General features: G+C 37.5%; 1 protein-coding gene across 3 annotated transcripts in view; it reads left to right on the top strand.

The window, feature by feature from the left end:
• Positions 1 to 20,855, top strand: part of CEP135 (centrosomal protein 135) — a 40,666-nt gene extending 19,811 nt beyond the window's left edge. For 2 of the 3 annotated variants that reach the window (XM_062602375.1, XM_062602532.1), the window contains 13 exons: positions 646 to 723; positions 883 to 1,034; positions 2,873 to 2,988; positions 3,059 to 3,213; positions 3,674 to 3,729; positions 4,677 to 4,845; positions 10,377 to 10,487; positions 12,291 to 12,476; positions 13,406 to 13,615; positions 14,593 to 14,795; positions 17,651 to 17,755; positions 18,165 to 18,311; positions 20,261 to 20,855. In XM_062602375.1, the coding sequence (XP_062458359.1) occupies positions 646 to 723; positions 883 to 1,034; positions 2,873 to 2,988; positions 3,059 to 3,213; positions 3,674 to 3,729; positions 4,677 to 4,845; positions 10,377 to 10,487; positions 12,291 to 12,476; positions 13,406 to 13,615; positions 14,593 to 14,795; positions 17,651 to 17,755; positions 18,165 to 18,311; positions 20,261 to 20,282 (1,710 nt within the window). In that variant the 3' untranslated portion in view covers positions 20,283 to 20,855. Of the gene's footprint in view, positions 1 to 645; positions 724 to 882; positions 1,035 to 2,872; positions 2,989 to 3,058; positions 3,214 to 3,673; positions 3,730 to 4,676; positions 4,846 to 10,376; positions 10,488 to 12,290; positions 12,477 to 13,405; positions 13,616 to 14,592; positions 14,796 to 16,577; positions 17,413 to 17,650; positions 17,756 to 18,164; positions 18,312 to 20,260 lie in introns of those variants that run through there. The other variant, XM_062602455.1, reaches the window with a different exon arrangement.
• The last annotated feature ends 669 nt before the right edge of the window (positions 20,856 to 21,524 follow it).

Raw genomic sequence — 21,524 nt, 5'->3', positions numbered from 1 at the left:
CACTTGCAAGATTATTTTATTGATATGACTGAGTTAACAAAGCTCAATAGTAAATGCAGCAGTGGCTTAACAAGATTTAATGGCAAAATACACTTGAGTGTTTACTGCATAGAAGACAGAGACAGACAGAACTGTCAGGGAGACCCTCCTGTTGAGTCATGAGGTTCAGAAAGGAACCCCTTGTACTCTCAACTCCTCAGAGAGGAGTTTAGGTGTGGCTGGATCCAGACTTAGTCCCAGACTTGGTCAGTGGTTTATGTCTAAAGGGATATATATGTACAATCAATCCTTTGTGTCACTTAGCTAAGATTTAAAAGTCTCAGTGCTCTTATTGCCAATTCACTTTTCAAATATCTTAAATGATAAGAATTTTCTCAGTCTCAAAGAGTAACACTTGGGGGTGTCCCTACTCAAGGGAGATCCTGGTGTACAGCACACATTCCTGTGGTGTGCAGCACACACTGCTGTGCAGGAAAGCTCAAGGAACTCTCAGCTATCCACTATGGAGTAAGATGAAGTCACATTTGTATACTAGCAGTATTTCAGTTGGTGATGCTCAACTAACCCTCAGCTGTTGGGCAAGATTTATAGCCTGTAGCTGTTTTTTTGATACATTAAGTTTAAATTTAAATATTTCTATCTCAGATTCAGCAAGAAGCAGCTAACCTTGAAAAATCAAAGATGCAGCATGATATTTCGGAACTGGAGAATAATATTCAAGGAGTAAGTACATATTTAGGAAGTAAGCTTTTATCATTTTAAAATAAGATAGACTTTTCAAGCAATTAATTTGGTAGCTGTTTTCAACTTAAATTTATTCAAAAGACAAGTTGTGATAGCTTTCTACAATAACATATTTGGTTATTGTTTTTTAAATTGCAGTTTGAGATGGAAAGGTGTGAACTAAAGGCTACAATCTCTGTCCTGAAAGAAAGAATAAACTCTTTGGAAAATGAATTAAAATTGAAGTCCAGTAAACTTGTCCAGACATATGATGATTCTTCTCAATTTAAAGCTGAGATTTGCTCACTTCAGTAAGTCTAATACAAAATGTGGCTGTCTTTCACAGACACTGACGTACTTTTGTTTGTTCTGTGACCATACAGCAGAGTTGAGTCTCTGGGAAAGACCATAAAATACTTTCAAAATCATGTTGTACTGTTTTTGTCTTAAGAAAAAGTAAATATGAGTAAGGAAGGTGCTGTGGTGGCTTTTACAGCAAGCTTCTCCTAGACTTATTTGATGACCGGATATACTGATAATTTTTATGGCCAATTGTGAATGAAAATTTTCTCCTCCCTCTAGAACTGTTTCCTCTGACAGGCATATTCTCTGCTTAGGAATGTATCAGAACAGGAAATTTCTAAAAGGGTATTCAAATGCTGTTTGCTAAAAGGAAGACATATGTCTTTGCAGACAGTAGGACCTAATTGTGTCATATTTACAGAGTTGTCAGGAGTACTGAAAATTTTAAGCCAAGCATTAGGCATTAATATTCCACAATTGAGAGCTTCATGGAGTGTCATTCTGTAATAGCATTTTACTTGCACTGTGTTTTTCATGGTCACTCTCTTTCATATGCTGATGCTCGCACACACTTACTACAGTTTTGAGAGTTGACATCTTGTGATCCCTGGACACACAGTCTGTGAGAATTTCATCAACTTGTTCAGAACCGGAGGATCAAGTATACCCATGTATTTTCAAGGCCTATTTAAACTTGCAGGATCTTTTGGATGTTTCACAAGGAAAAACAGGGCTTGTGGCTCACCCCCTCCACTCTCAACCTGAGCAATACTATACTGCACTGTATAGCAGTACAATAGCAGGGTGAATAGCCATGAACTGAAGCTGGGAAGCAGGCCTTGGAGTTCATCTCATGCTCTCCGTTTCACAAATGAAGATTGTTAGTAAAACAATTAGTGTATTTGTTGGTAAAATTGTGACAACATTCATGAAAGTGAAATACCTTATTAGGTTCTGTGTAATTTTAGTGGAAAGCACTGATATCCTCTGATATCCTAAAAAGGAGGAGATAAGGAGTACAGTAATTTCAGCATTTGGTTCTGCTTTGTGCATGATGGGAATTTGTTATAGCTGTGTTTGGCACCTTCGCTTCCTCACTCCCCCCAAAGTTTCACTCTAAGCTGAGTGAGAGCAGTCTTTATCTGCAGACATGCTATATACCGGATTGGTGGTTTTTTTAGTAAATTAAAAATTTCTCTAGCATTTGTAGAATCCCATTTCAGAGGGATTTCTATTTCTTGACCTGTAAGTGATTCATTTAGTTACTTTGGAGCTGCAGGTTTTTTTCTTTTTTTTTTCATAGGTTACTAATACTTTTTTCTGAGCAAAGCAAGTATGTAGATAGATGGTTTCATACATCTTTCAGGTTCTGTATTTCTTAAAGTAGGATCAGAACTACAGCTGTCAATTTGATTGCTTCTTAAAAAGTGGTGTGGCTTATAATCACTGCTATGAGCTACATCTCAAAATCTTTATACAGCAAAGAGCCAAAAGACACAAGTAATAAGAGTTACCTGATGAAGAGTAACAGAATTCAGAGGAAATTAATGTTTCAGATTACCATGGTTGTTCCACCAAGGTTCTATTGCTCCATTTTGGAATGATGTTGAGGTGAACTTGTTGCAGGGGTCCAAGAGCAACCAAGTGGTGTTGGTCTTGGCAATAATTACTAGTCCTCTCTCTTCCAGAGAGTGAGGGACAGTTCTGGTTAGTATGACACAATCCTGTGCTGCTGGTTGGTATGGAACACTGAAACTGTTCCAGCACTTCAAGCAGCTTTAAAAGCCATAAATTGATGACCCTGAATAGGTCCCAAACTTCTTTCAACTATGTACTGATTTTCTAGGCTCTTAAATGACCAACTCCAGAGGTCTGTTGACGATTTACAGCACCGATTAGCCCTCAAAAAGAATGAACTGCAATCAGCTCAAGAAGAAATTGTAAAGCTAGAGGAGAAAATAGGTAATCACTGGTTATGTTTATGCTTATTTCCTGATTTTAAAATAGAAAGTACTTATTCTTTTATTTATAGATAGGTTAAACCAGAGGAGCACTTCCCAGGATGAAGCAGTCAATGTGCTTAGAAGTACTATCACTGTTTTGGACAAAGAAAAGGATAGTCTTCAAGAAACCGTAGATGAAAAAACAGAAAAAATTGCATGCTTAGATGACAACTTAGCTAACAAGGTATGTGCAGCAGAAGTACTACTTTGCAGTCCATCTGGGGATTTTTAAAACAGACATTTTGCTTGTATGGCAAAGCCAATGCAAAGCCCAAGGCATTGAATGAATGCTATGTTTGGACTGAGTCCAAAAAGTCATTTGCCAACTCAACAGCATTTAAATTATTATTGTTAGTGTATTCCCTAAACACTCCAAGAAAATAAAGTAGTATATTTTTGCATTTTGCATTTGGAGGTATTTGAGATATAAGCTTCTAGCCTGATGTGACAGAATCTGTAGCTGACTTCCATCTTTTTGATAAGAAAATCCTTTCTCAGTAAAGAAGCTTGGAAACTTGAATATGCAAAGATGCACTTATTATTGGTGAAGGGTTAAAAGAAAGGTTTAAATGTAAAGTTCTTTAACTTGAAGTATCCTGTTATGTTGCCATATAATAATACAATTTTGGCTTTTATTTTCATAGGAAAAAACGATTGCTCATTTACGTCTAACCCTCTCTGAACTGGAATCCTCAAATGAGTAAGTAAAGACTAAGATGCCTTCTTCAGTAGTTTTATCTAGGAGCATACTGTGTTGAGAAAGATGTACCCAACTTTTGAAGAAACTTCTCCTGCAATTATATTGCAGGCTGCTAAGGTACTGTTAAGACAGCAATTAACCATTGTTTGTGTATATTTATTTTCCTAAACGGATAACATTTCCTAATTCTCAGTTAGGAAATAGCTTTTTAGTATTCTAAGTACTCCACTAGATATTAGATTGAGCCAGGTAAAACTCAGATCTGAACGCCTAATTATTGGCAAGCTAATACTTCCAACTTAAGTTACCAGTGCAATTTCAGTTGTGGTATATGTGCGTAGATTTTAGCTGGGCTTCATCTGATCTTTCCTTCTTGCCTCTTTTCATGTATGACTTTAAAAACTATAGCTTCTTAAAAGAAAATATTTAAACACCTGAAGACCAGTGTAACTGAATATTTAATACATTGATACATGAAGTATCTGTGGCAAAAAAAAGAGGCAAAACTTACATAAATTCACACATTTTAATTCTAGTAGCTTGTTTAATCTTTTTCTTACTCTTTTGGTTGTGGCATTTCAAGTATAAGCTGTCTGTCTTCATCCTTTATGGTTTATAAAATATGCAATGGCTAATATACTGTAATCACTACCAAACACAGATAAACGTAAGTATCTGTGATTGCTGTTTGCATAATAAGATACATCTCACCAGAAGCATCTTCAAAGTTGAAGTTTAATTAAGTTTTATTTGTGCATATTGACATTTTACAGCTTTAGATTATGTTTATGTTTAGACTTATTTGTCAGCCCTCAGAAAGCATGAATTCCCCCCCTTTAAAAAAATAAAAAAGGCTTTTGCATATCCAAAATCCAGATCTGATCATTTTCAGCAGTATGTGGTATAATATAAGAAGGGACAACTTAAATAAGATTTTCACTTGATAGCCAGATAAAGGACATGCTGAGCAGCAGAGACCGTGAGATATCTAGCTTACATCGCCAGCTTGATACGTCCCACGTAGAGCTTGCAGAGATAGGAAGAGTAAAGGAAATGGCTCTGAAAGAAAACAGACGACTGCAAGATGACCTAGCTACAATGGCCAGAGAAAACCAGGTATGAAGGCAGTACATAATGCTGAAGTACTAAACTATTTATTGCGTGCTTATGTATAGGGGTGCATCAAAACTGCTGTATCCTCAACTTTGATTTGGTATACTTAATTAGTTGTATTTCTTGAACACTGGGATATTAAAAATGGCTGGGCAGAACATGTAAAAGCAATTACTTTAGATACTTCAGCTTAGTCAGTACAGTGAGGAAGAAACAGACAAGCTTTCAGTTTAGTCACCCTTCCCCAGATTAAAAAAGAAATCTAATTAAGTCTAGGACATAATTGTTTATTCCATAATGAAATTACATTTATGCTATAATGAAATTGGTTATATCAGTAGCTGGTATTTAATTGTTAAAAATTGGGTTTTATCTGTGGATCAGGGATTATTGAGAAGGAGCAAGAAACCACAAAAGGTATCAGGTTATTAGTAAGGTCGAAGTGAGAGGGAGGAGATTGCTAGCACATCTGAATTTATTCTGGGGCATAGTGATACATTAGTTTCACCCATTTAGTTTCCATGAAGCATTGGATATACTAAGTGAGGTATGCCACATTTTGAAATTGTATGTTTTGGAATGTAGGTTTAATGTTTGTGTTCTGTGAGCCTTAGTAATGGTGGCTTTGAAGAGATATTGGCAGATTTTTAATTTCCAGTTCTGGCAAGCTTAGTTGCCATTCATGTGTGCTGCTCTGCAGGAACTTTGCTTTAATATAAGAAAAGTATAAGAGGGCTTACAAAGATACAAGGCAGAGGGACTGAAGAAAACTTACTTTTAAGGTATGATAGTCCTGAATAGTCTGAATTTGTTTACTGATTTCAGGAATGGATAAGGATGCACAGTCGATGAGAATAGGAGGGGTTCCCTTTCCATTGTGTCAAGTTTGTGTGGGGTTTTTAGATGGTGAATTCAAAGGTGCCATCTATTTCCCTGGAGAAATGTTCTTACTGGATTGTCTTTGCATTGGTAATGTAGGTGTCACGGTGAGGTGGCATCTTATAGACTTTAGCTGTATAATGCAGCTTTGTGTATGTGGGGATTTTGCCTTTTGTGGAGATTCTGTTCACGTACTTTTTTTGACTTCTTGCAGAGGTTTTTTTATTTTTTTTTTTTTATTTGCATTAGTTTTATATGATTTCGTCTTTCATTAGAGTCATAATGTACTTCCTTGCTAACAGCTAGCCAGGCAGTAGCTTTAGGTCAGAGGGCAGGTGGGAAGGGGCTTGTGACTGCCCAGTGGACTCTGAGTTGGATCATGTGCATTCATGGTTAGCTTTCCATTTGGGAGGTGTACTATCCCTCTCAGCTGCTGATGGCTAAATACATTCCCTTGTAAAGTGCATGCTGTGAAGGCACAACTTAAACTTACATCACTTATAGAATCAAAGCTGAAATAAACTCTTTAACTCCTTGAGGAATTACATGTTTCCATAGGGTATTATTGAAATTTTATTGAAAGGTGAGCTATCTCAGGTTGATGGTGTAGTTTAAATAAAAAATTTGCAAGGCAGAGAGGGTTGAGAGATTCAGTGAATTAAACTGTTTGACTGTCATCATTATTCTTCTTGCGGGATCTTCATCTTGAGATGTTCTCCAGGGGTCCGCAAGTTAAACGAACTACTGGTATGTAAAAGCACGTTCTTTAAAGAGCTTAAGAGACTTGTATAGCCCATTTGCAATGTTCAAAATCATCATTGCACCGTCTCTTCTTCCTTGGAATTCTCCAAGTCCGGAGTCCATGGCTTGGAGAGCATGAAGTGCATTCAGTCTTGTTAATCCCTCACATAGTTTGAGGAATAATGAATTGGTTTAGTGCACCAGCTGGATACGGCAGACCAAAAGCTTCCCAGCTCCAAGTGCATGATATGGATGTCCTTGTACAATAGAATGTGTGTGTGGACAATATATAGAATCATAGAATAGTTAGGGTTGGAAAGGACCTTAAGATCATAAAGTTCCAACCCCCCTGCCATGGGCAGGGACACCTCACAATAACCATGTCACCCAAGGCTCTGTCCAACCTGGCCTTGAACACCGCCAGGGATGGAGCATTCACAACTTCCTTGGGCAACCCATTCCAGTGCCTCACCACCCTTACAGTAAAGAGCTTCCTCCTCATATCCATTCTAAACTTCCCCTGTTTAAGTTTTAACCCGTTACCCCTTGTTCTGTCACTACAGTTCCCAATGAAGAGTCCCTCCCCAGCATCCCTGTAGCCCCCATTCAGATACTGGAAGGCTGCTATGAGGTCTCCACGCAGCCTTCTCTTCTCCAGGCTGAACAGCCCCAGCTTTCTCAGCCTGTCTTCACATGGGAGGTGCTCCGGTCCCCTGATCATTCTCATGGCCCTTCTCTGGACTTGTTCCAACAGTTCCATGTCCTTTTTATGTTGAGGACACCAGAACTGCACGCAATACTCCAAGTGAGGTCTCAGGAGAGCAGAGTAGAGGGGCAGGATCACCTCCTTCGACCTGCTGGTCACTCTCCTTTTGATGCAGCCCAGGATACGGTTGGCTTTCTGGGCTGCGAGCAACACACTGCCGGCTCATGTTAATTTTCTCAGTGACCAACACCCCCAAGTCCTCCGGAGGGCTGCTCTGAATCTCTTCCCTGCCCAACCTGTAGCTGTGCCTGGGATTGCTCCGACCCAGGTGTAGGACCTTGCACTTGGCATGGTTAAACTTCATGAGGTTGGCATCAGCCCACCTCACAAGCATGTCGAGGTCCCCCTGGATGGCATTCCTTCCCTCCAGGGTATCAACCGAACCACACAGCTTGGTGTCATCGGCAAACTTGCTGAGGGCGCACTCAATCCCACTGTCCATGTCAGCGACAAAGATGTTAAACAAGAGTGGTCCCAACACCAATCCCTGAGGGACACCACTCGTTACTGGTCTCCAGCTGGACATTGAGCCATTGACCACAACTCTTTGTGTGCTGCCATCCAGCCAGTTCTTTATCCACCGAGTGGTCCGCCTATCAAATTGATACCTCTCCAATTTAGAGACAAGGATGTCATGTGGGACAGTGTCAAATGCTTTGCACAAGTCCAGGTAGACGACATCAGCTGCTCTACCCCTGTCCATCATTTCTGTAGCCCCATCATAGAAGGCCACCAAATTGGTCAGGCAGGATTTCCCCTTAGTGAAGCCGTGCTGGCTGTCACCAAGCACCTTGTTGATTTTCATGTGCCTTAGCATGCCTTCCAGGAGAATCTGCTCCAAGATTTTGCCAGGCACAGAGGTGAGACTGACTGCTCTGTAATTCCCCGGGTCTTCCATTTTCCCCTTCTTGAAAATAGGGGTTATATTTCCCTTTTTCCAGTCATCGGGAACTTCACCTGACTGCCATGATTTCTCAAATACGATGGACAGTGGCTTAGCAACTTCATTTGCCAGCTCCTTCAGGACTCCCGGATGGGTTTCATCAGGTCCCATGGACTTGTGCATGTTAAGGTTTATAAGATGGTCTTGAACCAGATCCTCTCCTACAGTGGGCGCAAGGTCTTCATTCTCACAATCCCTGCTTCTGCCTTCCGAGACTTGGGTGGTTTGGTCAGAGCATTTGCCAGTGAAGACTGCGGCAAAGAAGTCATTAACCTCAGCCTTCTCCAAATCCAGAGTAGCCAGCTCTCCTGATAGCTTCTGGAGAGGGCCCAAGTTGTCCCTAGTCTGTCTTTTATTTGCAGTGTAATTACAGAATCCATTCCTGTTACCTTTCACATCCCTAGTGAAGTTTAGTTCTAACTGGGCCTTAGCTTTCCTAACAGGATCCCTAACTTCCTGGACAACATCTTTGTATTCTTCCCAGGCCAGCTGTCCTTGCTTCCACCTTTTATAAGCCTCTTTTTTCCCCTCAAAGTTTCCTCAGCAGCTCCTTATCCATCCAAGGAGGTCTCCTGGCCCTCCTGCTGCACTTCCTTCTAGTTGGGACGCAACACTCCTGAGCTTGTAGCAGATGATCATTGAATATCAACCAACAGTCTTAGGCCCCCCTGCCCTCTAGGGCTATATCCCATGGAACCTTACTAAGCAGGTTCCTGAAGAAGCCAAAATCTGCTCTTATATGTATATAACATAAATGTCCAGTGTCTTATAGGGTAAGTAGCATTTTTTATTGAGCTAAACATTAGAAAGAACATAGAGAATATGTGAGTGTGATTTAAAGACTTAGCTCAGAATTTTGTTCCAACTTATATTCAGTTACATCAACACAGATGTTGCAGCTCATCAGGAGACTCAAATGCCTTGTATGGTTTTGATGCTGAGATACAAATATATGTTTGAATTCACTAAATCTTAACACTGAAAATAATGAGAACCTTATTAGCTAAACCATTTATTTCAATTCCCCTCAGTCAAGCTGGCTGCATCTGAAGCTAGAAAGTACAATATAGCAAAATGTTTTAACTGAGGTAGTGCCCTGAATTGTTCTTGCAAAACCTACTGTGCAATACATAAATATGTGGGTGTATTATTGGAGCTAGATATTCCATTAATAGGTATCAAGATTGTAGATTTAGATTAGATATTAGGAAAAAAAAATCTTCATTGTGAGGGTGCTGAAGCACTGGAACAGGTTGCCCAAAGAAGTTGTAGATGCCTCATCCATGGCAGAGTTCAAGGCCACATTGGACAGGGCTTTGAGCAACCTGGCCTAGTGGAAGGTGTCCTTGCCCATGGCAGAGAGGTTGGAACTAGATCTGTAAGATCCCTTCCGATCCAAACCATTCAGTGATTCTGTGATATTACCATAATATGATGACTAAAGCTTTCTCGGTGTGCTGGGGAAGGCTACCACAGAGACAAGCAAACTGATTTCAGCATATGCTAAACAAGTCACACAATAAAAAGGGTGCCATTAATGAGTATTAATATACCACAAAAAAAAAGAAGGGAAAGAAATAAGACAATATCATCTATTTCCCGCCACATTTGATAGTGGGAATAGAAGAAGATAAATGCTTTTTTGACTCTCTAGGCTAGAGGACTCAGAGAAAGGTGAGAGCTGAACCTGAGAGAGCCAGAATTAGCAATTCCAACATCTCAAACTTATTCCAAGGTGCCTTTTGGATGTCCAAATATGATCTTAATAATCCATTTAGTTATCTTTGAATTCTATTTTAAAATAAATGTTCTGGTTTTTATAAAGTTGACTTTCTAATGACACAAAACTTTCCTTCACTCGGGGATAATGAAGCCTAAGGCTAGAAAAATCCCAGCTCCTCAACTTTTGTATGTTGGATTTTCCGAAGATCAGTAAGGTATGTCATCAGGAAAGTTGCAGATTTTATGAACTGGTGTGACATTCATTATTTTCTGTGATTATTCTTGCCTCGAAAACTCTTTGTTGTATCTAAGGTAGTATGGAATATTCTGAACCCTACAAATCCCAAAGGGCTTTGACTAAATTACTTAAAAGAATACAGTAAAATCTGGGTATATGCAATTACATTGATTTAGCCTGGTACAGTAATATATAGTGATTAATTCACTCTAATGCACTGTTTTGCCTTTATGTAATCTCTTTAGGCTATCAGTACAGAGCTTGAAGATGCAGTACGTGAAAAAGAAGAAATGAAAACCAGGGTTCATAATTACATAACAGAAGTTTCTAGGTTCGAGACCTTGATGGCTTCAAAGGTATAATCTGTAGGCAGTCATTACTGTTTTCAATAAATCCATTGGGTTTATGGTATCATTAGAAAACAAATCAAGAAATGTATAGTTTGGGTCCTGTTCTCCCTGTCCCATTTCTTTTTTTTTTGTTTTTTGCATTTTTTCCTCTGCACTGTTTCAAGCTACTGTTGGATTAATATAAAACCTCCTTAGATCTGAAGCACTGATAAATACTGCACATCACAATTTTGTTGACTATGTTTCAGTTGGCTATAGCACTGGAGAATGACAAACAAATCATATTTGAACATCGTTTTGCTTTTTGAGAAGGCAACCAGTAAAATATCTGGTATTATTTCATGAGTATAGTCAGCAAGCAGCTTAAATGTTTTTTTTTAATATTTAATACTTTTTAAAAAAGAGAAATTTTATATGTAGCTTTGCAGGAAAGTGTAGGAATAGCACATTGGAATTTTTCTCTGAATGATAAGAGTTTTAGCTGTACTACCAAAACAGTGCTCTTTTAAACTGTATTTTATCCTGATACTTGGATTCAAAAGTGTGTGAATTAAAACTTAAAATCATTTAAAACAAATGGAATTTATGTCAAGACAACATGAACTGGAAAATCCATTATGTGATTTTGAATAGGAAAGAATGATTTTTGATATGACTTTGCATTGCATGTCTAGGTGAATGCATGCAAAGTCATCCACTTTTTACAAGTAGAAAATGAAGTATAGAGAAAAAATGAAGGTCAGTAGTATGTTAGCTTAGAACTCTCAAATTAGAACACTTGAAGTTTAATTATTAAGAATTTGATAATATATCATACGTCCAAAGCACTTCAGCTACAGATGTGGCCCCATCTTTGGCAAATGAGAAACCAGTTATTTAAGTCAGGTACTAAAAAACTGTAGAATATATAGCCAGTGGCCAATTAGGAAAGGTTGGTTTCAGGGATTTGTCTAGTGTCTCCACAGGCAACATCCAAATGTGAGATGGGGAATTTACTTTTCTGCACAGTGTTCTGTTGCTTAATTATGTGTTTCTGTTTCCTAATGCACTGCCTTGTTCATCTGCACCTTCCAAGTTATGCAGGAAACACGGAAGAAATTTCTAAATAAATAGCCTTCTTCATCAGATAAATTTGACTCATACTAGCAACATGCTTATCCCGTTGTGCCTTACATGAACAGGGGAAGAAAGGAATGGAGCTAAATAAAGCAGAAAACTAAACACTGCCTTATAATACGCACTTGTATTTGGGCCAAATGAAAATTCAGAAGCAACATTTGTTTGATCACTGCATAACTAATAAGCACTAAAGCTTGCAGTTTTGTACTTTTATGATAGACTGCTTAGGTGTATGTGCCCAAATAGGTTATCAGTCTTTTAGGCACTCCTGTAATATAAATATTTGTAAGAGCACATGCAGTAAGTAAAATTACTTAAAATTGACTCCTGCTGGAATTTATTGGAAAGGACAGCACTAGGATTAGTACATCTCAGTAATGTGACCCTTGACAATGCTGCGAAAACCAAAATAACCCCTCCCATGGGAACTTTGAAATTCATTAACAACCACTAAATGTAAATACTTCCATTTAAGAAAACTGAATGTTGTCATTATATTTATTTACTATTTGGACTAGCAAAAGGGATGATGCCCTTTGGTAGCTGCCAGATAGTGGGATTAAGAAAATGGAGAAAAATCTACTTTCTTCTGGGGAAAATAGGAAGATATTGTAGGGAGTAGGCATTTGGTAAGATCAAGCAACTTGAAGGCATGTTGATCATTACAGAATGATTTATTGTTTCATCTAGGAAAAAGAAAATGAAGAATTGTTAGAGAAGTTCCGAATGGTCCATGCACAAGCAGAAGACTGGGAAATGAAGGCTCATCAAGCTGAAGGAGAAAGCACCTCAATACGACTTGAACTCCTTTCTATAGATACAGATCGGAGACATCTCCAAGAGAAAGTAGAGCTTCTGGAAAAAGAGATTCAAGGGGTAATAACTTGTGCAATGAAATTCTGTCAAGGAAAGTGGGATACATTCAAGTGCGCTGTAATAAAGTCAACATACTATTTTTAACGCTTTAGTGGAAAATAATTCATATACATGAATGTTTCAAATGTAGAAACAGTAACTGATTTTGGTTAGATGTTCTTTCTTTCTCCTTTCCCTGTTTTCCCAAAATTAGAATCACACGGTGTATTTTAATACTTTTAGATCTCTTTTGTTGGGTGATCAATGGTGTTATGTTACTGTCTCTGTAAGAACCTTTTGTTTAGTTGCTTAAAAATATTTGCATATAGCTTTATCAGTATTTTGTCAGCTAACTTTATGGGTATTTTGTAAGCTTGGTTCTTAGATTTCCTTGAAGCTTTGAATGAATTATTTGAAGCATTGGTGGCTGGACTAAAGTTAAAAATCTGGTCATAGTAGTCCAGAGCCACAATCAGGATGGCTTAATGCTGAAACTTAGACCAATAGCATAGAAAATAATGATGTTTAACTTTCAGAAGCAATAACTTTATGAAGATCAAGGTAGGGTATAATAGTTGTGGATTAACCATGTTTTGTCTCATGCGTTTAATTAGCCCAAAAGCTGAGTAAAAAATTGATTGTATTTTGAGGGGTTTAAGCTTTTAATTTTCTTCTGAAGCTGGAATCCAGCCCCATTCCACTTATATATAGTACTTGTATAATTCTTCAAGATGGTGATTATAAATTGCAGTGATGCTTTATTAGTTGTTCTTAGCTGTGATTTAGGGAGATGAGAGGAAAGGAATGTAATATAAACTTAATTTTATAGGAAAAGCTAATTTTGAAGGGAAAAGAAGGTGTTAAAAAAACCTAACAAACCTGTTATCCAGCAGAGAACTGTTTACTCAACATTTAACACTGAAGGGGTATGTGTATTTGTCTTTGTTTAGCATATCTTTGCACATCAAGCATATGAATCTCAGATCTCCTCCATTACAAAAAAAATGTCCAAATTGGAAGAGGATGTTAAACGTGAAAATCAGGATAAGTCTTCTGTGTTGGCGGACCTGGCTTCTGTGAGGGAACTCTGCGTGAAACTTGAGGCTAACAAAGAACTTTTATCTCGACAGCTGACAACCAAAAGCATGGATTATGAAAGGGTAAGCAGCAAAGACAAATTTAATTTGCTATGATAAAATATTTTCCTTTGTCTTTAATGGTTTTTGGAGAAAGCAACGATTTGCTTCTGAGAGAAAGGTAGGTTAATTTACATCACTAGTTTTGCATTTATATCTAAATTAAAAATTTTGCAGTATACAGATCTGTATCTGTGGGTTATGTAAGCAAAGAGTTTCTTTCATGATCACTACAAAATGTGGCAACAAAAACTGCCATACCACAGAGACAAATTATTTTTATTTGGTTTTATGTACTGTTTTAATTTACTCAAATTTTGAACTTTAAAAAGTTGGTATTGCACTTCTTATATAGATATTAAAGATTTTTCCTTAATGAATTTTTTCAATTAGATTGAAATTTAGACTGAGCTGAAGTTTATCAAATATTTTGAAATGGTTTAAACTGTTCTAAACATCCATAGTTTCTGAACTTTTTTCTTTACAGCTGGTTGTTATGTCTTTACTTAGTGAATTGGTCAGGTTTCTTGTTACTATACTATTCAAGATGTTGAGAACAGTAGTTCTCATCCCTGCAGAATTTGTTTCTATTCATAGGTATGGTGAGGAAAACGAGCATTACTTACATTTTCAGCAAAAGCCAAGAAGCTACTTGTGAGCTAACCTAGTCACAGAGAATGAAGTATAGTAAATACTGGTTTTGTACTTGTGCAAAAGCCTACTGCTGTTAGAAGTCAATTAGTGTTATGGGTACTTAGGTAAGCATTCCCAGGACTCAGTAATCCAGCTCCTAGTAGAACATTTGACAGATGCAAAGCTTGAATAGTTTTAAACTAAGTATAGTTTTAAATAATTGTAGGCTTTAGTTTGTTTTGTGAGCTCAGTTTCCTGTTCATTTTTATGAAACTTACAAGTATTTTAGGTTTTGTATCAACTGTTCATGAAAGAGAACTGTGTGTTGTAAACCAGTGTATCAGTAATGCATAAAATTTGTGCCCTAGGTTCTAGGTGAATTAGAAGATATAAAATCAGAAGTAGAGTTGCTGAAAAAGCAGTTATCCAGTGAGAGACTTACAGTTCAGAATCTTGAAGCATTGCTGGCTACTAGTAGAGACAAAGAATTTAAGAACCATTTAACATCCCATGAGAAAGATTCCGAAATTCAGTTATTGAAAGACAAGCTAACACTCGCCGAGAGCAAACTGTAAGTTTTAACAAGTGTATGTTTGTGTTACGTAGTTTACAAAGAAACTTTTTCTGTCTGATGACACTTACTCATATAGTCAAATTCTTGATTTTCAGTAAGGCTGAACAGATTTTTGCAGCAATGCCTTCTGGACTTCCATGGCATCTTAAAGTTTCTTTACAGATCTTTCATATCTCCTTCATTAATCAGCACTCTGGTGGACAGCAGTTTAATATAAGCATTAAACTTAATGCTTGTACCTACTTGTACTGAGTTTTCACAGTCTTGAGAATAAGCACTTGGTTTCTTTCTGGATTTGTCCCCTGTCTGACTCCAGAAAGTTTGCTTCACTTTCTCTGTCATAACTCTTTCTTACATCAGTCAGACACAGGAGGTGTGATACTTTTCCTGAAGTTCACTTGTCTGGTATAACTCTGCTGTATTTTCAGTGCAGTCACTAAAATCCTGTCCTTCTGATCCTCTTAGAGGACATAGTTACCAAATGGCAAGATAGCTGATCTGTTGCAGATGTTATTTCCACCACAGAACCAGCCAACCCATGATAGTTTGTGATTTTTTTTTTTTTTTAACTATTGAGTACGTTTGTAAGTGTATGTATGCATTGCAGTATGATTTGGGTATTTAACTTCTGCATCAGAGTGTATCAATTCTCAACATATAAATATATATTCTACCTCTCTCACAGGTTGATTTTCTTCTTAGCTTGGGGAAGCAATCTAATTCAACTGCTTTTTAAGCAAAATGCCATATTTTTATTTGCTTTGAAGAATTTAACTATTAAAAGAACACAAATTTTCTTAGTCTTGAGCTATGGTTTATGTTTTTTTTATTGGAAACTATTCTGAAGTCCTGATTCCTTTAGAACAATGTGGATTCATCAAACATCTCTTCATTGAGTTCCATCTCTTCATTGGGGACTGTAGTGATAGGGTGGGGTGTGTGTGTGTGTGTGTGTAGTGGATTGGAGCTTAAACAGAAGAAGTTTGGATTGCATATGGGGAGGAAGTTCTTTGCTGTGGGGGTGGTGAGGCACTGGAGTGGGTTGCCCAGAGAAGTTCTGGGTGCTCCATCCCTGGCGGTGTTAGGAGCCAGGTTGGATGGAGCCTTGGGTGGCATGGTTTGGTGTGGGGTGTCCCTGCCCATGGCAAGGGGATTGGAGCTGGATGATCTTAAGATCCTTTCCAACCCTATTCTATGATTCTATGACCTCAAAGCAAGTTGAAAGTAGAATTTTAATATGTACTGCTCACAAAAACCACACCAAGTAGTTTAAATACATGGTAAATGTGAATTGCTTACCTACTGAAGATGCCTGTTGTCCTTACTTTGATTAAAGGAAGAATGACACAGTGAAGTCATGGTGCTTTAAAAAGGCAAAAGTACTTTTGCTGCTGTTAATATTAACTGTTAAGGAAAAAGGCCTGTATCATTTCTTGTTCCTTTGAAATATAAACGGAACTGAATCTGGCACCTACACTAATTGTGGCCAGTGTTTTCCCTTAGAGCTAACTGCAGCTTCTCATCCTGCTCATCTGCTGAGAGTAGAAATAATTTTTAACACTCTCTTAGAAGAAAGACTAGTCTGTTTGGAGCAGTGAAGTTAAGGGGGGTATATTTGTATATTATGAAATTCATGTACATTTTTTAATTATTCATTATCTAAATTTTGTTTAAATATCATTGACATGGAATAACCTCAGAACTCACAAAAGTCTTTGCTTTCTTTCTTTATTTTACAATAATGATATTGGCCCCGAATTCTTACCTTCATCCTGAAAGCATATGCCTGTCTCTGAAGGACTTAGAATAAGATATCATCGAGACCTCTTGTCTACTGCATCAGTTCTCAACGTACTGGATCAAGATACCATTCTAGGAATTTTACTGATGAGTAGGGAACACAGGAAAACATATTCTGCGGTTCTTTTTGGATCAAATTCCTTGAGTAGTTTGCATCTTCCTGGAGTCAGAGACCAGCGGGTGCCAGACAGGAAGTCTGTGACTGAGCTAGATCTGGAACTCTTTTTCAGAATTCAAGTCCAATGCTATAACAATAAACTAGTGCATCTTTGCTCCTCCAGAAGTGGCTCTGAGCACTCACTCTCATGTTGGCTTTGAAGACTATGGAATAACAAAACTGTCTAGATTCTGGTTTAGACAACTTATTTTACATTCAATGATTTTTTTTTTTCCTTGCTTTATAATGTAATTAATGGTGTTTTGCAACCAAGTGTTAAGTCATCCAAGCTGAAGATTTGCTAATAAGTCTATTTAATTATGTTACTTAAGATTTTCGAGGGTACTTTTTGGTTCGATTCTCACAGTTGAAACACTTAGGCACAGACACTACTGGTGCAGTTGAGAAGCTTTCAGACTCTGGGTTTTGCTGGTCTGATGGCCAGATAGGTACAGCCTACTTGATGCAATTTTTACTAAAGCCGTATCTGCTGTTCGTATTTTTTGCTTATAGTTACTGTTTTGTACTTCTATTTCTTAAGTGTACATGTAAAGACCTTCTCACATTGCAACAGAGGATAGTAAATCAATAAATTAATGATTTAATTGTTTTTTTCTGGTTTTATAAATGTTTGTGTTTACCTTTTCCTGAAAAAAAACACAATGTATTGTAGTAAAGCTACATCATTGGTTTGCTGGCTTCTGACTTCTCACCTTAGGTTCTTCCAGAAACTTGTTGCATTCACTTGTTCTTACTGCCTCTGATTTGTCTTTCATTTGGTCTGTGTGAAGCAATACATTGAATCTATCTATATTCTATCTTGCTTTAATTCCTCTAACCTCCTAGCCAGCTGTGTTCAAAGAAAACTTTGTTGCTTCTCATGATCTCTTTTTAGAAACAGCTGTAATAGAGAGGTTCCCATACTTCGAAGTAAAGTTGCACAGCTGCAGACTGACTGTGATACTTTAAAAAGGCAACTGACAACTGAACGATTTGAACGGTAAGATTTTTTTTTTTTTCAGTGAGGCAACTTGTTCCTTCTTTCTCACTTTAAAAACTGTTGCTTTTTGTCAATAGTGAGAAAGAGGCTATTATGAAAAATCTTGTTCCTGTTGTCATTCAAAAGCTAATATTCTCATCTCAAAAACTGCTTAATTAAAAGAGAAAAAACCTTATACAGTTTCTGAATTCCCTCATAAATTTTGTGAGTTCACTATTGCATCCAAAAAAAAAAATCCCTTCTTACAAAAATAAGAAGAAAGTTGAACAGCATTATGAGAAAGCAAGGTGCTTTGCAAAGTACTGTGAAAATCATCGAGTGAGAATATGGGGGGAAAAGTTATGTTTCCCTCCTTTAACATCCTGCAGTATTGAAGTGTAATGTAACTGAAATTGCTGTCTGTTGGTAGAGAGCGTGCAGTTCAGGAAATGCGTCGCCATGGGCTCTCTACATCGTCCTTACGTGCTTCACCTCCTCTCAGTTCAACATTAAGGTCTCCCTCACATTCTCCAGAACGTTCCAGTGTAAGGACAACTGAGAAAGCAGCATCTGAAAAGTAAGCAATTTGATTTCACCAGATTGTTTCAGTTTAAGAGTTAGGTTTAAACTGTTTCTAAATAGTACTTCTAAAATCATATTAAATTCTTCCACCTTACACACTAAGTTCTATGGTTGACTGTCCTACTATAAAATATTGATTGGAAACAATAGATGCAAAGTGCTCTCCAAAGACCATATAATGTAATGGATTGACATTTCTGTTAATGGTCTTGCTACAGCTTCCAAATATATATGACCTGATTATTACTACTATATCCAAATATTTATTGCCAATTATTGTTATTATTTTTATTATTATTTTTAATATTTATTTCCAAACAATTAATGGTTCATATTAGGAGAAATGCCATGAAATTCTCAGAAGTACAGCAATGAAGGAAGGACATTCCGTAAGAGTGAGTCTAATTAAAATGAATTGAACCCTACACATTAGACTAAACTTTCTCCAAAAGAAGTGCATAAAAATAATCATTACATTTTTCATTGCTAGTGCTTGAATGCTCATGGTCACTAGAGTCCATAAAAAAGAAATCAAAATCAACCTCTCACCTGTTCATTTTCACTGACATGCTTTTAGTTTTAGAGATCATTGTTGTTTTAGATGATGTCAGTTATTGGCTATAGGCCTGATTATTGACATCATATTATGTTTGTCCTATACTGCATAATAAATTGCAGAAAAAGAGTGGACAGGGAGAGATAAACAGTGATTGTCTTAAGAAATACGTGTTCTATAACAGCTGTATAGTGTATTATAAAAATACATATAAGGAAGAAGTTATTTACTGTGAGGGTGGTGAGGCACTGGAATGAGTTGCCCAAAGAAGTGACAAATGCTCCATCCCTGGCAGTGTTCAAGGCCAGGTTGGACAGAGCCGTGGGCGACATGGTCTAGTGTGAGGTGTCCCTGCCCATGGCAGCAGGCTTGGAACTGGATGATCTTAAGGTTCTTTGCAATCCTAACTATTCTATGATTCTATAACAGCTCATGAATCTAACTATCTAACTGCTAAAATCTAAGAAACAGAATTCCAAACCAATAAGACTTTTTGTTGGTAAATACATATGGCTTGTTCTCAGTCTTATCAAAAACGCATGCTTCCTGAGAACTGAGGTCAGCGTGACATGATCCACATTGTAAACTATTTTCTTCCTGTGATTTTTTTGGACAAAGCTAAAATGGGAACTGTAGCAAATGAGGTATTGATAGTGGGGATAAAACAGCAGGGTTTGGATTTTTTTTTGCTGTGCTAGTGAGCCATTGAGCAAACCCTATTACATTGCAAATCACCATTTTGACTGAGATAATGATAGATAATACATTTGTGAGAATGAACATCATCAGGAGAGAATTGTCTTTAGTCTTCCTTGCTTTGCAGTGAGTCCCAAGAGCAATAAAGGTAGTCCAGTTGCTGTACTTGAAGAATGATGCCATGTAGAGAACTATTTTTATCCTGCTTGCACACTTAATTTTAAGAATGACAGTTCTGTACTGTATCTTGTCAGAAAATAACTCATTTTCATGATGTGTTTTAAAGTTGTTTTTAACAGCATAATTTATATGCAGTTTGACTTTTTTACTATTTTGCCTTTTAAACCTATCAATGGATTATTAAATTAGAATGATCTCAGTCGTATTATCACTGTCTTTCACCCTACTTATTTCTTCCTGTGAGCTTACCACAGTAATGTGTACTCTGTAGTAACTGTTCTGTTGCATTACAACTGTTTGTCTCTTATCTAATTTAATTTTCTCAAGAAATCTTTTCCTTCTTGTCTCCCATGTACTTAGTTAAGAATTTGATCAATGAGTCAATGAACTGAATGTACAGTTTTAGATAATATGCTAATAGTTGATATTTCTGAATATCAGAAGGAAATGTGAAGAGGCTAAATCTAACTAATGTGATAGCTTTATTTTGAAATTTTGTCTTTCTCTGCCAGAAATGTGAGCTTCAAGGAGTAAGCAGTGCTTGAGCAACTGAAGCATTACCTTGTCACTGGGGCTTTGTCTTATTTTGTTTAAAGTATGAAGGCTGACACATATTCTACCTCTGTTTTCTTCAAGTCAGTAATTACCTTTGAAATTTCTGAGACACCAGTGAAGTAATCAACTTTGCAAAATTCTGCTTTCCCACCTGACTGGACTGACTGTTTTTTACTGGTTTGACAGGTTTTGTGTCAAGGCTGGCTAAGCTCTGTTACTATTTTGCGAACATAGTAATTATGAGAAGGAAATGAGTGCTTGATATGACAATCTTTTGTTTTCACTTTCCTATTCTATATCTGTTGGCTTATCTCACACAGTTACAGAAGTTTTTTATTTTAGTGTGAGCTAACATAGAATAACATACATGATTGTCCTAAAAATGCTGAGCCAGTATATGTTTTTTACTCATGATAATTTCCATATTTGGGCATTTAACAAGTGTATTCTGATTGCATTCTTCATGGTATTTAAAAGTATTGGTGATCTATTTTTGAATGTATTTTGTTTACTATACCTTTTCTTAATAAAAAATATATTAATTATTCTTAATGTTTTTGTCATGTAATAACTACTGTCCTGGGTTTAGAAGTAGCAGTCATTTTTTCTCCTTCTTGGTAGCTGGTGCAGTGCTGTGTTTTGACTTTCGGCCTGGGAATGGTGCTGATAGCACCAATGTTTTTATTTACTGCTCAAATGTTTGGTCTGGCCAAGGACTTTGTGAGCCTCATGCTCTGCCAGGGAGGAGGGGAGCCAGGAGGAAGCAAAGACAGGACACCTGACCCAAACTGACCAAAGAGGTATTCCATATCACAGCACATCATGCCCAGGATGTAACTGGGAGTTAGCCGGAAGGGGTAGGACACTGCGGGGTTGGAGGAGGTATGGGTCGGTGCTTGGTTGGGGGGGGGGCAAGTTATCGGTCGGCTGGTGGTGAGGTGTTGTGTTTTCTTCCCTTGTTATTTCCTTTATCATTGTTATTTGTGGTAGCAGCAGTGATTTGTGTTATAGCTTAGTTACTAAACTGTTCTTATCTCAACCCAGGGGAGTTGCATTCTTTTCGATTCTCCTCTCTGTCCCTCCAGGAGTAGGGGGAGGGCAAAAAGGTGGGGGAGTGAGTGAACGAGTTGCCTTACTGGGTTTAAACCACCACACTACTTATCTCCTTTTGTTTAATCTCTGTGTGAAATTGCATCTTAAACATTACCCCAATTGTTCTGG

This window comes from Pezoporus occidentalis, unplaced genomic scaffold (assembly GCF_034315485.1).
Source record: "Pezoporus occidentalis ecotype Australia unplaced genomic scaffold, CSIRO_AGI_Poc_V1 ctg1, whole genome shotgun sequence".
In the NCBI taxonomy this organism is placed as follows: Eukaryota; Metazoa; Chordata; class Aves; order Psittaciformes; family Psittacidae; genus Pezoporus; species Pezoporus occidentalis.
Note: the sequence above shows the minus strand (reverse complement) of the source record. Positions and strands in the feature narration are given on the sequence as shown.